The sequence below is a fragment of the Rana temporaria genome, chromosome 7 (assembly GCF_905171775.1).
Source record: "Rana temporaria chromosome 7, aRanTem1.1, whole genome shotgun sequence".
Lineage (NCBI taxonomy): Eukaryota > Metazoa > Chordata > Amphibia > Anura > Ranidae > Rana > Rana temporaria.
In genome coordinates, this window is record NC_053495.1 from 130,670,531 (window position 1) to 130,686,182 (window position 15,652).

The 15,652-nt window shown below is 40.3% G+C and overlaps 1 protein-coding gene across 2 annotated transcripts in view; it reads left to right on the forward strand.

Annotated features, from left to right (window-relative positions):
• The window catches only part of PTBP2 (polypyrimidine tract binding protein 2), a 137,638-nt gene that overhangs the window by 102,004 nt on the left and 19,982 nt on the right, over nucleotides 1-15,652 (forward strand). For both annotated transcript variants that reach the window (XM_040359977.1, XM_040359979.1), the window contains exons 9-11: nucleotides 1,003-1,142; nucleotides 4,867-4,900; nucleotides 5,386-5,478. In XM_040359977.1, the coding sequence (XP_040215911.1) occupies nucleotides 1,003-1,142; nucleotides 4,867-4,900; nucleotides 5,386-5,478 (267 nt within the window). The remainder of the gene's footprint in view (nucleotides 1-1,002; nucleotides 1,143-4,866; nucleotides 4,901-5,385; nucleotides 5,479-15,652) is intronic.

Consider the following 15,652-nt stretch of genomic DNA (forward strand, 5'->3'; position numbering starts at 1 on the left):
CCCGGAAGAGGGTACAGGATGGCTTCAGCCCACAATTAAGATGGCAATGTCCATCATAATATTTTATAAAATATTATTTTCTTGGAAACGAGGATCCTGGCGGCTGCAAGAACGGCACTAGTGAGTAAAAGAATTAGTATAGGAACAGCAGCAGATTTGTCTTAAAAAAAAAAAAAACGTTTTCCCACAGAACCTCCGCTTTAATGACACCCCCAGTTCACAGATCGCAGTGTACGTGCCATAAGGGCTGTTCCTGCATGCTAATAATAAATGGGGAAGGATTACAAACAGGTGTGTCTATAACAGGAAGGAATTAACTGATTAGTCACCTTCCAGCTTGCATTGACTGCATATCAGGTGCTCCTTTTTACCTACATTTACATGACTATATACTGGAATGCAAATCCTATTTTGAATAGAAAAAAGTCTGATTGACATTGGCCCTAACTTGGGACCCTGTTGCTGATTTTTCATTGTGATTATTTTGGAGTTCATGCAAAAAATTAAAAACATTTTGAGCAATTGCTCAGGTTGTGTCAGAACAGCTGGATGAAAATTATATGTGTTCATCTTTAAGTTTCTAAGTATATTGTATAGATCAGGGTAGTCATATTTTCTTATTTCATGCTTTTCCTTTGTTTGCGCTTTTGCCTAGTGTTACAGATTACTGTTCCTTCTCACAAGTCAGCTGACTGAAAACCTTGCACTCCCTTTCTGGCCATTTTATCTCAAAAGTTGTTAAGCCATTGTAGTAGCTAATCTAAGTGGCTAATTTATCATCTCTACATATAATACAATAACACATTTTGAAAGGATTTGTGATATTTGAAATATGTGCTCACTTAAAATGCACTATACATTTCCTTTAAAAATGTAATTGTATTAATAAAGAAGTCGTTTCTGTGACCACAAACTGTTCTTCCATCAGACGCTATTCTGGGTGAGGTTCACCATTTTTAATTTTTTTTCCCCTGAATGTATTTTTGTGTTTCCTTTTTGCAGCTGTTCCTGGTGCATTAAGTCCATTGGGGATACCAAATGCTGCAGCTGCTGCGGCCGCCGCTGCTGCAAGCCGTGTTGGTATCCATGGTGTTTCAACGAGTGCAAATACTGTTCTTCTTGTTAGCAATCTGAATGAAGAGGTCAGTGAAGCAAATCTGTTTTAAAAAAACAAATACGTGATGACTTAAACACTGCAGTTTATCCTCCTATCTTCCTTTTTTTATTTTGTTTTATTTTCGACACATCTTTTCACATTTCTTTTTAAATCATTAAACCGTACTAATCTGGTAACCATAAAATGTGTGGGGAGAAAATTTAATACTGATTACTTAACTAGCGTTAAATGAAATCTGGTTGGTCAGGTCACCCATAAATGTTTACAGATGGTGGTGGTTATTGCAAATAATATAGATGGCTATAGAGAGATGGTTATATATATATATATATATATATATATATATATATATATATATATATATATATATATATATATATATATATATATATATATCCATCTATATCTGAGGAGCCAAAGCGGTGTAGGTGAATATTTAAAAAGAGGCAATGAGGGAAATTTTAAATTTAATGACTTTTTGGAATTCTGCATTGTAACAGTCGCTGGAATAACATCACTAAGAAGAATTTGGGAAATTCCCTTGATAACGGGAGGCAGATTTTATGACAAAGGTTTAATTTGCAATAATGATATACATGAGTTTAGATGCGCTTTTTGTGTGAATTACATGGACATTTTTTAACCATGCAACTATAACAATTTCTAAACTCCTAGAATTTCATTTAATATTTTAAAGTTATCACAATAAGCATCTAGATGCATTCAGTTTAACTATGTTTAGACACAATCGAATTCTGTATGTCCAGGGGCAGATTAGATACTCTGAATATTAGTAGTGCACTTATCAGCACATTTCTGTAAGTATGCAAATATCATGGTGCAGTAGGGCACTGAAAACTAGTGTGTAGCCGAATTCTAGATATGATTTTATTTTTTATTATTGCGTAGTTGCATTATTCCAGCTTCAACCAATGTACGTATGCTTTTATTATACCTTGAGTGATTGCTGTGGAAGCTGACAATCACTATAGTAGTCAACATTCTCTTATTGGACAAGGTTGAGATTGTGCTATCCCCCTACCCCCTTCTCTCTCCTCCAATCGGAAAATACCTTGTATTCATATAGGGGAAAAAAAAAAAAACACAATTTGTTCTGTGAATGACAAATATTGGCTTGGACATTTGTTCTTCTGGTCCCTCGGTATTAGACCCATTTCACTCTGGAGCGGCCCATAGCGTCAGTGGTAAAACGCCACTATTTAACGTCAGATTTGCGGCGCATCTCGGGCGCTAGCGGGGCACTTTTAACCCTGTCTAGTGGCCGAGAAAGAGTTAATCCTGCTGGCAATGCGCCACTACAGCGACGTATTGCCGGGGGTATGGCAGCACTGCCCATTGATTTTTAACGGGCAGGAGCGCATTAGCAGCGGTGAACTCACCGCTGCTAATGCGCTCCAAAGAAGCTGCTGGCAGGACTTATCCTGACGCCCTGCCAGTGCACCGATCCAGTGTGAAAGCCCTCAGACTTTGACACTGGAGACAATAGAGCAGCTATTTTAGGGCGGATTGCAGGCGCTATTTTTAATGCTATAGCGTAGCGCCTGCAAAACGCCCTCAGTGTGAAAGGGGTCTTACTGTGAATTCTAACTGGTCTTTGGGCTAGTGGGACATTCTCTTGACACTGTTGCTTTGCTTGACAGAAATAGGCACATGATGGGTATATTTAAGTGAAGCTTAGGACTGTTGCAAACACTGAAGCTAGGTTCACAGCATGGAGCGGCTCAAAGCAGGGGTCTGGTGCATCCCCGTTCAGTTTCAGGTCAAATTTCAGCTGAATTTGGACCTGAAACGGAGAGGTGTGAACTGGCTCCATAGAAAGCTGGTCACAATGTCCCGACATGCGAATTGGATGCTAGGAAATCCCACATCCAATTCGCAATAGTGTGAACTCAACCTTAAGTTGATGGTGGATCTTTTGAAATATCAAAATATGTAGTAAGGAAGTGTTACAAACCGTGGCCTCCCAAAAATACACACCCTCATTTATAGATAAATTTACTCCTGAAAATCAAAATGATTTCAACTTGTGAAACTAATTCACACTGAATTTTTTTTTTCGGGGGGGGGGGGGGAACGTTTTCTCCTGGCTTTTTTCGGGGGGGGGGGGACGTTTTCTCCTGGCTTTAAAATTTCCAAAAATGTTACATCTCTAGTACTCTGTGCTGGTTATCTCCACTGACCAGAAGTTTTAGATGATGTACTGCAATTCATTTCACTCCATCTGTATATCTTTCTGTGATTTACCTTACATACTTGACTTGGTTAGCATTAATTTCTTTGTCTTCTTTCTTTTTTCTTCTGTTATTTGGCGGTTTTGTTTCACACTCAATTTTTGCGTTTCTATTTTATTTATACAAATCTCTATTTGTATCAGCTACTCTAATACGTTTTTCTTTCAAGGTCCTACCAAAGATTTTGATGAAGCTTTCTTCCTGTCTTAGTAATCTTATTCTTTGCAGTAACTGGGCATTCTGTCATCTATTCTAATGCTGTATCTTTCCTCTGAAACCTGTCTTTTCCTATCCCTATTCTGCCATTTGCTCTTTTCCTTCATTTCTATTTGGGTGATGTGTATTCTGGTATGAAATGTGGGACGTTTGATTGCCAGGATATCTTGATGGCGTCTTTTTTTTTTTTTTTTTTGCTATCTAGACTGAAGGCAGACAAACTGGGTCTCTTACTAGATTACCCTGACAACCAAGGGGATTCCTAACACAATGCAATATTTGGCAGAACACATGAAGTTTCTAACAACTTTTCCCCCTAAGCAGCCAGTTAGCACCTCCATTGAATGTTTTTAATTCCATGCTAGCTAAAAGGAAATGGTGACTTGTTGCTATGTATAAGCTCTTGGGTTAGAAACTTCATACAAAAAAACGTTTTCTTGTGTGAGGCATCGGTAATCACTGTCAAGAGTATGCAAACATCGCTTCATTGATCAGTATCATGGTATAGAACACCATGATGACTAGGTATGTGTTTATCTGTGCAATCACATTTTCTCTGCCTTTAGTCCAGAATCTGCAGGCCACTTTTGTGCTGAGTATGGTAATCATTGGTCACACGTTAGTCTGTACCATCTGCATGTTTAAATGATTTGCCAGCCATCCATGTGATATTTCCTTACCATTTCAAATCCAAGTGTGCTTTATGCACTGAAATCTAAAACTGTTTCTGCTACGTGCCTTCCCTGTGTCAAAACAAATGACTACCTTGTATTCTGATGAATGTGTTTTCCCATACTTGTCTTGGATGACTACATTTTAGTTCTTCTTGCACAGTACATAAGCCAACCATTTTTTTTTCTGACCAAACTCCTGCATTTCCTTTGTACTGACCTTTATTTTATTTTCTCCCCACTTCTTCTTTTTTTATTTTGTTCTGCATCATCTCCTACCCCCCCCCCCCACTCCTTATATTTGTGTTCTCCTTGTGTGTGATGTTCTTCCTGTTCCTCAATGTTTTCTAAACACTGCTGTCAAACGTCTTCCCATATTCTGTGTCTGTTTTCACCCTCCCCCTTCATACCCTATGTTCATGCTTCTTTGCTTGAACAATATGTTCCTCGGACCAACTTGCCCCAATTAACTGCCTTGAACCATGATCCATGACCACCTTCACCATTCTACGGGAACCACCCTTCGTTATGGATGATCTGTTCATCTCCGCTCTTCCTCGACTCTTCTCTCTTCTTGTCTTACGCTGCTTGCTCTTCTCTCCTTCTAAAGATGGTTTCGCCCCAAAGTCTGTTTACCCTCTTCGGTATGTTATTGTTAGCACTATACTTTTATTATTAATTTAAACATTTTTTTCACTTTTTTTTTTTTTTTTTATTTTATTATTTAATTTTTTATTTATTTGTAGTTAGCACTTTGGCGTAAAGTTGAATAGTACTTTTTTTTATTTTCTGCTTTTTTTTTTTTTCTTATTTCCCTTTTAATTATTATTATTTTTTTCAATTGTCTCACTATAGACACGTTAATTTAATGCATGTGAATTTATTTTGCATGGTCTTTAATTTTGTTGTCATTCACATAGCTTTGAGGGTATATCAAATATATTCTTATCCAAAGTTCACTGTTCAAAATCTTGATCTGTTTTTCATTCTTGTGAATGTCAGGGCTGGTTGAATGGTACTTTTGGTGTTTGTTTCATTTGATCTTAAAACCTTATTGAAGTTGATTAGACCTTGGTTTACGTTTTTATGTGTTTTTTTTTTTATGTTTGCTTTGAATCTGATTGTAAAGGTGTTTATGGAGATGTGCAGCGTGTGAAGATTCTGTACAATAAGAAAGACAGTGCGCTCATACAGATGGCTGATGGAAACCAGTCACAGCTGGGTAAGAACTTTGTTGTATTTTCTCAATGTATTACATTGCTGGCCTTTTTCATTAAAGTATACGTAAACCCTCACCTTGTAGATCAACCTATTCAGTTTAAAATAGAAATTGAAGGCAAAAAATACAGTGCCTTGAAAAAGTATTCATACCCCTCGCTAACGGCTGAATGTCAAAAAACCATTGGTGGCAATACAAAATTGTGAAGGGAAAAAAACCCAGCCAAAACTAAAAAATAAATCCCTCCAAATTCCATACCAGACCCTTATCTACTATATGTTGGTAACAATGGGCAAGCTGAGTTTTCAACTGCTTTAACAGGGGGGGGGACACCCTAGATCCCAGATAAGCCCCCCCCCCCCCTCACAATGTGAATGAGTAGGAGGTACTCCTACTCATTCACCAAAAAGTGTGTCAAAAAGAAATCGAAACAGACAGTTTTTGACAATTATCTTATACAAAAACGCTGTCCCCCGGTGTAGCTCCATCTGCGATCATGACACCCGCTGGCGACCCTGAAAAAAAAAAGCTCCACCGAAGGCTCTGACATTGCCTTATTAGCCAACAGGCAGGGACTACCTGGCGACGTCACCTGGTGACTCCGCCCCCTTGTGACATCACCAACCTGGCATGCATTGGTCGATTACATCACAAGGGGGCAGTGGTGATAGATTTGACACTTTTTTGGTGAATGAGTGGAAGTACAATGTACCCCATAGTAATTCACATGGGGGGGGGGGGGTGGGCCTCTTGCCTGCAAACCACCAGCCAGGGTTTAGGGCATGTGGCCTAGTTAGGTTCGGGGTGTTGCTCACTTGTGCTAAAGGGCCTGATGTGGATTAGGGAAGAGACCCCCATGCTGTTTTTTCATTACATTTATGTGTGAAACTGATGACATACAATTCGTATGCATTACTATAGAAGGCAATAGCTGGGAATTGCAAGGTAAAGAAAAAACTGCGCTAACTTTAAACTGTGTGTAAGCTGCTACATACAAACAAACAAAGCTGGTGGATAATGAACAAAAAAATGTAGCGCTAAAGATAAAATGTGAGATACCAGGTGCGGCACCAACATTAAAAAGTGCATGTGCACATATCAAATCCCATATGAATGGTCTGAAATCAAGTTCCATAAACAAAAAACATAATCAAGTCTCTGAGGGGAACTTGAAGTGAACATCAAAGGAACAATTGGTGGAAGGTTTAGAGTGGACTGATGTCCAGTGATTGAGGGAACAAAACAAGTGATCAGGTTGTCTGCAGAGATCTGTAAAATTCGCAATCACATCAGATATATGGTAGGAGTAAATACGCTTACCGGATGCGTTGGACTCTGTTACTGTACAGCAAGAGAGTCAGAAGAGCATTGTGGTTATTTGGAAACCGGGACCACTGCAACCGGGTAGAGGATGGTCACTGTAGTTGGGACTCCAACCAGGATAGACACTGGAAACCAGCGATATTTCAACGGTGTACTGTGGAACCGCGACAGCTTCCTGATGAAATCCTTAGGCCATGTATACAGGGGTACAAACCATGGCCTTGGCTGCAGCTCCAGTCGGACCATAGGGTAAAATTAAAATGAAAAAAGAAGGGGCTCCGATAGTGCAGGTCAATAAAACCAATTAAAGGTTTATTCAGTAAAAGTCATACATAAAATAATGACATAAAAAAGTGATCACGTGGTGAAGCAATGTGGGGTGATTAATAGCGTTACCCCATGCTATTAACCACTTAAGCCCCGGACCAATATGCAGCCTAAAGACCCAAGGTGTTTTTACAGTTCGGGACTGCGTCGCTTTAACAGACAATTGCGCGGTCGTGCGACGTGGCTCCCAAACAAAATTGGCGTCCTTTTTTCCCCACAAATAGAGCTTTCTTTTGGTGGTATTTGATCACATCTGCGGTTTTTAGTTTTTGCGCTATAAACAAAAATAGAGCGACAATTTTGAAAAAAAAAGCAATATTTTTTACTTTTTGCTGTAATAAATATCCCCCAAAAACATATATAAAAACATTTTTTTTCCTCAGTTTAGGCCGATACGTATTCTTCTACCTATTTTTAGTAAAAAAAATCGCAATAAGCGTTTATCGATTGGTTTGCGCAAAATTTATAGTGTTTACAAAATAGGGGATAGTTTTATTGCATTTTTATTTTTTATTTTTTTTTTACTACTAATGGCGGCGATCAGCAATTTTTTTCGTGACTGCGACATTATGGCGGACACTTCGGACAATTTTGACACATTTTTGGGACCATTGTCATTTTCACAGCAAAAAATGCATTTAAATTGCATTCTTTATTGTGAAAATGACAGTTGCAGTTTGGGAGTTAACCACAGGTGGCGCTGTAGGAGTTAGGGTGCACCTAGTATGTGTTTACAACTGTTTGGGGGTGTGGCTGTAGGAATGACGTCATCGATCGTGTCTTCCCTATAAAGGGAATGACGCGATCGATGCACCGCCATAGTGAAGGACGGGGAAGCCGTGTTTACACACGGCTCTCCTCGTTCTTCAGCTCCGGGGAGCGATCGCGACGGAGCGGCTATAAACAAATAGCCGCGCCGTGGTCCCGGATCGCTCCCCGAGCGGACCCGACCTCCGCATGTAGCGGGGGGGGGTCCCGATCGGACCCCCCACCCGCTAATAGGCGAGGACGTACCTATACGCCCATGTGCCTGTACGTGCCATATTGTGGACGTATATGTACATGGGGTGGTCCTTAAGTGGTTAAGCACCCCATATTGCTTCACCACGTGATCACTTTTTTTGAAAAAAAAAAATTTGTACAGTAACAGAGTCCAACGCATCCGGTAAGCGTATTTACTCCTACCATATATCTGATGTGATTGCGAATTTTACAGATCTCTGCAGACAACCTGATCACTTGTTTTGTTCCCTCAATCACTGGACATCAGTCCGCTCTACACCTTCCACCAATTGTTCCTTTGATGTTCACTTCAAGTTCTCCTCAGAGACTTGATTATGTTTTTTGTTTATGGAACTTTATTTCAGACCATTCATATGGGATTTCATATGTGCACATGCACGTTTTAATGTTGGTGCCGCACCTGGTATCTCACATTTTATCTTTAGAGCTACATTTTTTTGTTCAATAGCTGGGAATTTTCATCTAAACCGCACCACAGTGCTTAGAAACCCACATGACACTTTCAATTTGCATTGCCTTTGCACTACATATTTGTGAACCAGCTCCATAGAGAAGTCTGCCGGTTCACATGGCATGCGAATCAGATGCTGTTCAAAATGCATCCATTTAGCATATATGTGAACAGAGCCTAAGGGACAGCCTGCTTCTCTGTTCCTCTGTCGCTATGTGCATTTGACGGATCATCTAAGCCTTTGACCTCAGAGGCAAGGTTTCCCTGCTCAAGGCACACTTCACTAGATCATAGGCGTCAGTGTGTTTTTAGAATTACAAGGCTGCCGCTTGGTATTCTGTTCACATGGTACTCTGTAGCTGTCACTGCTATTATGGTATTTTGCATAAATGTTGTGTTATTTTTAGAAATGAGGTTCTCTTGGTGTCTCCAGGTGTTAAGTTTTACATATTTATGTACAGCCACAATTCCCAAAATGTTGGGATGCTGTGTAAAATCTACATAAAAACAGAATGCAATGAGTTCAAATGCTGGAGTTTTGGGAGAAGAATTTTGTCCCATTCTAACCTGATCTGGGATTCCAACTGCTCAATAGTCCTGGGTCAGCTTTGTATTTTTTTTTAGACATACGCCAATTATTTTAAATTAAGGAAAGGTCTGGACTGCAGCCAGGCCAGTTTAGCACCTAGACTCTTGTACTACGAAGCCATGCTGTTGTCATAGATGCAGTATGCAGTTTAGTGCTGCTCTAAAACCTGGATACATTTTTCAGCATTGATAGTGCCTTTCTAAATGTACAAGCTGCCCATTCCATACGTACTGATGCACCCCATACACTCCGATGCAGGCTTTTGAACTGAGCACTGATAAGCCGGAAAGACCCTCACCTCTTTAGTCCGGAGGCAATGGCGCCCTAGCTGGGAAGACTGGATCAAGTACATGTAAGTCACCAGCTTAACGACTTAAAGCGGTGGTTCACCCTGCAGAACAACATTGTTGCATACAATTCGGCATTGTAGCGCGAGCTACAGTATGCCGGTCTTAATTTTTTTATCGCCGTACTCACAGTGTAATCGTACATCGTAGATTCCGTCTGCCGCGGGAAATGGGCGTTCCTTTCAAGAGGGAGGGTGATTGACGGCCGGCTCTGGCGCGTCACGCTCCCCGAAGACAGCCGGAGTAGGTCTCGGCTCTTCACGGCGCCTGCGCACAGACTATGCGCAGGCGTAGTGAAGAGCCAAACCTATTTCGGCTATTTCCGGAGAAGCGTGACGCGCCAGAGCCGGCCGTCAATCACCTTCCGTCTGGATTGGAACGCCCATTCCCCGTGGGCAGTCGGAATCTACGATGTACGATTATACAGTGAGTACGGCGATAAAAAAATTAAGACCGGCATACTGTAGCTCGCGCTACAATGCCGAATTTTAGGCTAGAAGAAAACATTTTTATTTTTTTTATTTTATAGGGTGAACCCCCACTTTAAGGACCACCTCCTGCACATTTACGTCGGCAGAATGGCACAGCTGAGCACAGGCACATACCTGTACGTTGCCTTTAAGAGCCCAGCTGTGGGTCGCGTGCGCGACCCGGTCAGAAGCTCCATAACCACGGGACCCGATCGCCGCCGGTGTTCAGCTCCTGTGACCTATCGCGGAAGAATGGAGAGAGGTGTGTGTAGTGACACTGATCGTCTGTTCCCTGATATAGGTAACGCCGTTCAGTGACATCACGCCTACAGCCACACCCCCCTACAGTAAGAATCACTCCCTTAGGGCACACTTAACCCTTGCCATTGTCCTTTTCACAGTAAACAGTGCATTTTTATAGCACTTTTCGCTGTGAAAATGACAATGGTCCCAAAAATGTGTCCGCCATAATGTCGCAGTTATGAAAAAAATCGCAGATCGCCGCCATTAGTAGTAAAAAAGAAATGATTAATAAAAATGCCATAAAACTATCCTCTATTTTTTGTAAACGCTATAAATTTTGCGCAAACCAATCGATAAACGCTTATTGCGTTTTTTTTTTTCTTCCAAAAATAGGTAGAAGAATACGTATCAGCCTAAACTGAGGAAAAAAAAATATTTTTTTATATTTTTTTTTTGGCGATATTTATTATAGCAAAAAGTAAAAAACATTTTTTCAAAATTGTCGCTCTATTTTTGTTTATAGCGCAAAAAATAAAAAACGCAGAGGTGATCCAATACCACCAAAAGAAAGTTCTATTTGTGGGAAAAAAAGGACGCCAATTTTGTTTAGGAGCCACGTCGCACGACCGCCCAATTGTCAGTTAAATCGACGCAGTGCCGAATCGCAAAAAGGGGCAAGGTCCTTAACCTGCATAATGGTCCGGGTCTTAAGTGGTTAAAAGCATGCCACTCCTGTGAATCCCTTTACCTGGCCGTTTTGAATAACCTAGGGTATCGGTGTGGTATCACTATGCTGACACTTAACTACTCTGATGAAAGTTTGTAAAAATTTAATACATTTTTTTTAATTTGTACATGGTCACCAGTCAGTATCCCTGATGACTGCCAATCAGTCATATGTGACACTGTATTGCACTGGTGACAGTATGTGACTTTTTTTATTTAATGTCCTAAAAAAATTGTTATTGTGACAGTTACAAAAAACTCGCCATGAAAAGGGGTAATTTGGGGGATATTTGTACTATGCTGGCATTTTAACCCCTTCCTGCCGAGCATACGCATATGTGGCCTCGGCTTTAGGGGGTTATACCGGGATGATGCCCACAGCTGCAGGCATCATCCTGGTAACCTTTTGAAGTGCAAAGGAGGGATTTGGGGTCTTTTAGACCCCCGATCCCTCCATAAAGAGTACATGTCACCCACCACCTCTTACTGTCACAAGGGGATGTTTACATTCCTTGTGACAGCAATAAAAGTGATCAAAATGTTTTAAAAAAAATTTTAACCCATAAAAATAAATAAGAAAAAAACTATTTTTTTAAAGCTCCCCCATCCCCGCAAGCTTGTGCAGCAAAGAAAATGCATTCGCAAGTCGCGCCCGCATATGTAAACGGTGTTCAAATCACACATGTGAGGCGCCACAATCATCAGAGCGAGAGCAATACTTCTTGCCCTAGACCTCCTCTGTAACTCTAACCTGGTAACCATTAATTATTTTTAAATTGTCACCTATGGAGATTTTTATTTACCGTAGTTTGTCGCCATTCCACGAGTGTGTGCAATTATAAAGCATGACATGTTTGGTATCTTTTTGGTAACACCATCTTTCACATTGTACAAAAAAATTGGGCTAACTTTTATGAATTAAAAAAAAATACTAAACGGTAAATTGTCTTTTTCCCCAAAAAGTTGAGTTTAAAAGACCGCTGCACAAATACCGTTTGACATAAAATATTGCAACAATCGCCATTTTATTCTCCAGATTTTCTGCTAAAATATGTACTGTATTTATTGGCATATAACACTCACTGTTTTACCCTGAAAATAGAGGGTAAACTGTGCCTGCGTGTTATACGCAGGGGGGCGGTGGAAAGTTTATTTCCTGAAACTTCCCTCTAAAGTCTCGTACACACGATCAGTCCATCCGATGAAAACGGTCTGAAGGACTGTTGTCTTAGGTTAACCGATGAAGCTGACTGATGGTCCGTCGCGCCTACACACCATCAGTTAAAAAAACGATCGTGTCAGAACGTGGTGACGTAAAACACAACGACGTGCTGAAAAAAAGTTCAATGCTTCCAAGCATGTGTCGACTTGATTCTGAGCATGCGCAGGTTTTTAACCGATGGTTTTGCATACTAACGATCGGTTTTGACCTATCGGTTAGCAATCCATCGGTTAAATTTTAAAGCAAGTTAGGTTATTTAACCTTCGGTTAAAAAAAAAAGCAATGGCGCCCACATACGATCGGTTTGGACCGATGAAAACGGTCCATCAGACTGGCCTTAAAGTTAGGGTGCGTGTTATACGCCGATAAATACGGTATATAAAATGCTTGGGGGTTTTAAGTAATTGTCTAGCCAAAAATACAAATTTTAACATGTAAACACCAAATGTCAGAAATAGGCTTATCATGAAAGGGTTTAGGGCCTCGAGAAATTACATAGGCTGTCAAATATATAGTTGTGTTCATAAGTTTACATACCCTTGCAGAATTTATGATTTCTTGGCCATTTTTCAGAGAATATGAATAACGCAAGCCATTTTATTTTAAATCAACTGTGTTTACTCTTTTTAAATCATAATCACAACACAAACTACCCAAATGATCCCAGTTCTTAATACTGTGTATTGCCCCCTTTAACATCAATGACAGCTTGAAGTCTTTAGTGGTATTTGTGGATGAGGCTCTTTATCTTCTCAGATGATAGAGCTGCCCATTCCTCTTGGCAAAAAGCCTCCAGTTCCTCTAAATTCTTGGGCTGTCTTGCATGAACTGCATGTTTGAGATCTCCCCAGAGTGGCTCAATGACATTGTGGTCACAAGACTGAGATGGCCACTCCAGAACCTTCGCTTTATTCTGCTGTAGCAGGTCAGGTCGACTTGGCCTTGTGTTTTGGATATTTGTCATATTGGAATGTTCAAGTATGTCCCATGTGCAGTTTCCTGGCTGATGAAATGCAAATGTTCCTCCAGTATTTTTTGATAACATACTGCATTCATCATGCCATCAATTTTGACCAAATTTCCTGTGCCTTTTGTAGCTTACACATCCCCAAAACATCAGCGATCCACCCCCGTGGTTCACAGTAGGAATGGAGTACCTTTCATCATAGGCCTTGATTCCTCTCCAAATTAAGTGTTTATGGTTGTGACCAAAAAGCTAAATTTTGGTCTTCTAACTCCAAACCCAGAAGGTTTGAGGCTTGTCTCTGTTTGGCTTATAGTAAGCAGGATATTTTGTGGCATTTGCATAGTAATGGCACTTGTGGCTGATATTTTAGTTGGTCTCCCTGATCATGGTTTGGTTTCAACAGAAACCTTCTTCATTTTTCACTTCTTGATAAGAGTTTGAACACTGCTGATTGGCATTCTCAATTCCTTGGATATTTTTTTTTTTTTTTTTATGTCCCTTTCATGTTTTTATACAGTTGAGTTCCTTGCAGATCCTTTGACAATTCTTTTGCTTTCCCCATGACTCAGTATGGTCAGTGCAGCACTGGATGAAGGCTGCAAGGGTCTGTCAGGAGTCCAGAAACTCATTGACCTTTTTATATACGCGCGCGCGCGCACACACACACACACACACACGTAGTTTGTGTTGTCATTATGATTTAAAAAGCGTAAACACAGTTGATTGATAAAAAATGGCTTCAGCAAAACACCAACCATGAGTGAAAGAAGAGAAGGTTTTTGTGTTATCATTCATATTCTCTGAAAATTTTTCTTCTTACTCTAATGATGAAGGAACAGGAAAAATAGAGAGGGTGAATACCCGTAATGGGGAGACACGGCAATAAAAAAATGAGGAGCAAAAAAAAAAAGGTTTAGCCTTTAGTTATACTTTACATTTCTTTTTATTTTTTATCTATATAGCAAGTAATAATTTATTCGATCTTAAACAATTTTTTCACAGTTTCTTAATTTTTTTGTTTTTAACTTAATTGCTATCACAAGAGGTGAACAACATCCCTTGTGACAGCATGGACCACGACAGGTCCTTTTTATGGCCTCTGGCCTCTAATGCAGCCGATGATAAACAAATTGGTCTGACAGGCTGCTAGCGGCCAGATAAACAGAGTCAAAACCGGAAGTGCCCAAATCCCATTGCTTCTGGTTCCCTATGTGACAGAGACAGGAACAACGTCCGCTCCTCTCTCTCTCTGTTATGTGCAAATGTTGCCGCTGGTTGGAGTGCTCTCAAGCTCCACGATCGGACGAATCACTTCTACAATAAAGGCAACTGCCAACTTATTTTTTTTATTCTTGGATGATGCCTGTAGCTGCAGGCATTATCCCAATATAACCACAGCCAACCGAGGATGTCAAATGACAGCCTATGGTAGGCAAGTGATTAAAGGCCAAGTTCACTTTTTAGTAATGTGTAACATGTTACCAATGCACCAGTCCCTGCACCTCCCAATCCTCACCCATGACAGCAGGCAGGGGTTATTCTCCCTGCATCCAATTTAAAAACAGCATTGCTATGCGCACCACCCACACATCCATTCTTTTACAGGAATCTGTGAACTAACAAACTACAAATCCCGTCTACCATTGTGGCAGATGGCTTGCAGTCCTCAATGAACTTCAAGAGCACTAGTGAGCACTCTAATAGGTCATTGATAGGCTTCCTTAACCACTTCAGCCCTGGACCATTTGGCTGCCCAAAGACCAGAGCACTTTTTGCGATTCGGCACTGCGTCGCTTTAACTGACAATTGCGCGGTCGTGCGGCGTCGCTCCCAAACAAAATTGACGCCCTTTTTTTCACACAAATATAGCTTTCTTTTGGTGGTATTTGATCACCTCCTGCGTTTTTTATTTTTTGCGCTATAAACAAAGAGTGACAAAAAAAAAAAAAAGCAATATTATTTACCTTTTCTATAATTAATATCCCCAAAAATATATAAAAAAATACATTTTTCCTCAGTTTAGGCCGATATGTATTCTACATATTTTTGGTAAAAAAAAAAAATCGCAATAAGCCTTTTATTGATCGGTTTGCGCAAAAGTTATAGCGTCTACAAAATAGGGGATATTTTTATGGCATTTTCATTAATATTTTTTTTTTTACTAGTGACTGCGATATTATGGTGGACATCTTGATTGGCCAACCCATGACATATCTTTCACACATGCTCTCAGAAGTTATTTCATCCCAGCATCAAAGGCATACCCATAATGTACACTAAGTGTAAGTGTACGCCAAAAAGATAATTGCTAGCAGGTAAGGCAGAAGCTTTGATGGCAAAAAGACATACCAAGTCTCTTCTGCCATAAAAGGCTACCTGTTAGCATTTAAAGCACTTTAGTTCCACTTTAAGGCTCATTCCCACATACCAGCTTGTGTTAGACTGTGTTACAGATGCTCCCAATAGTCAAGCATTCTCACTAGATTAGT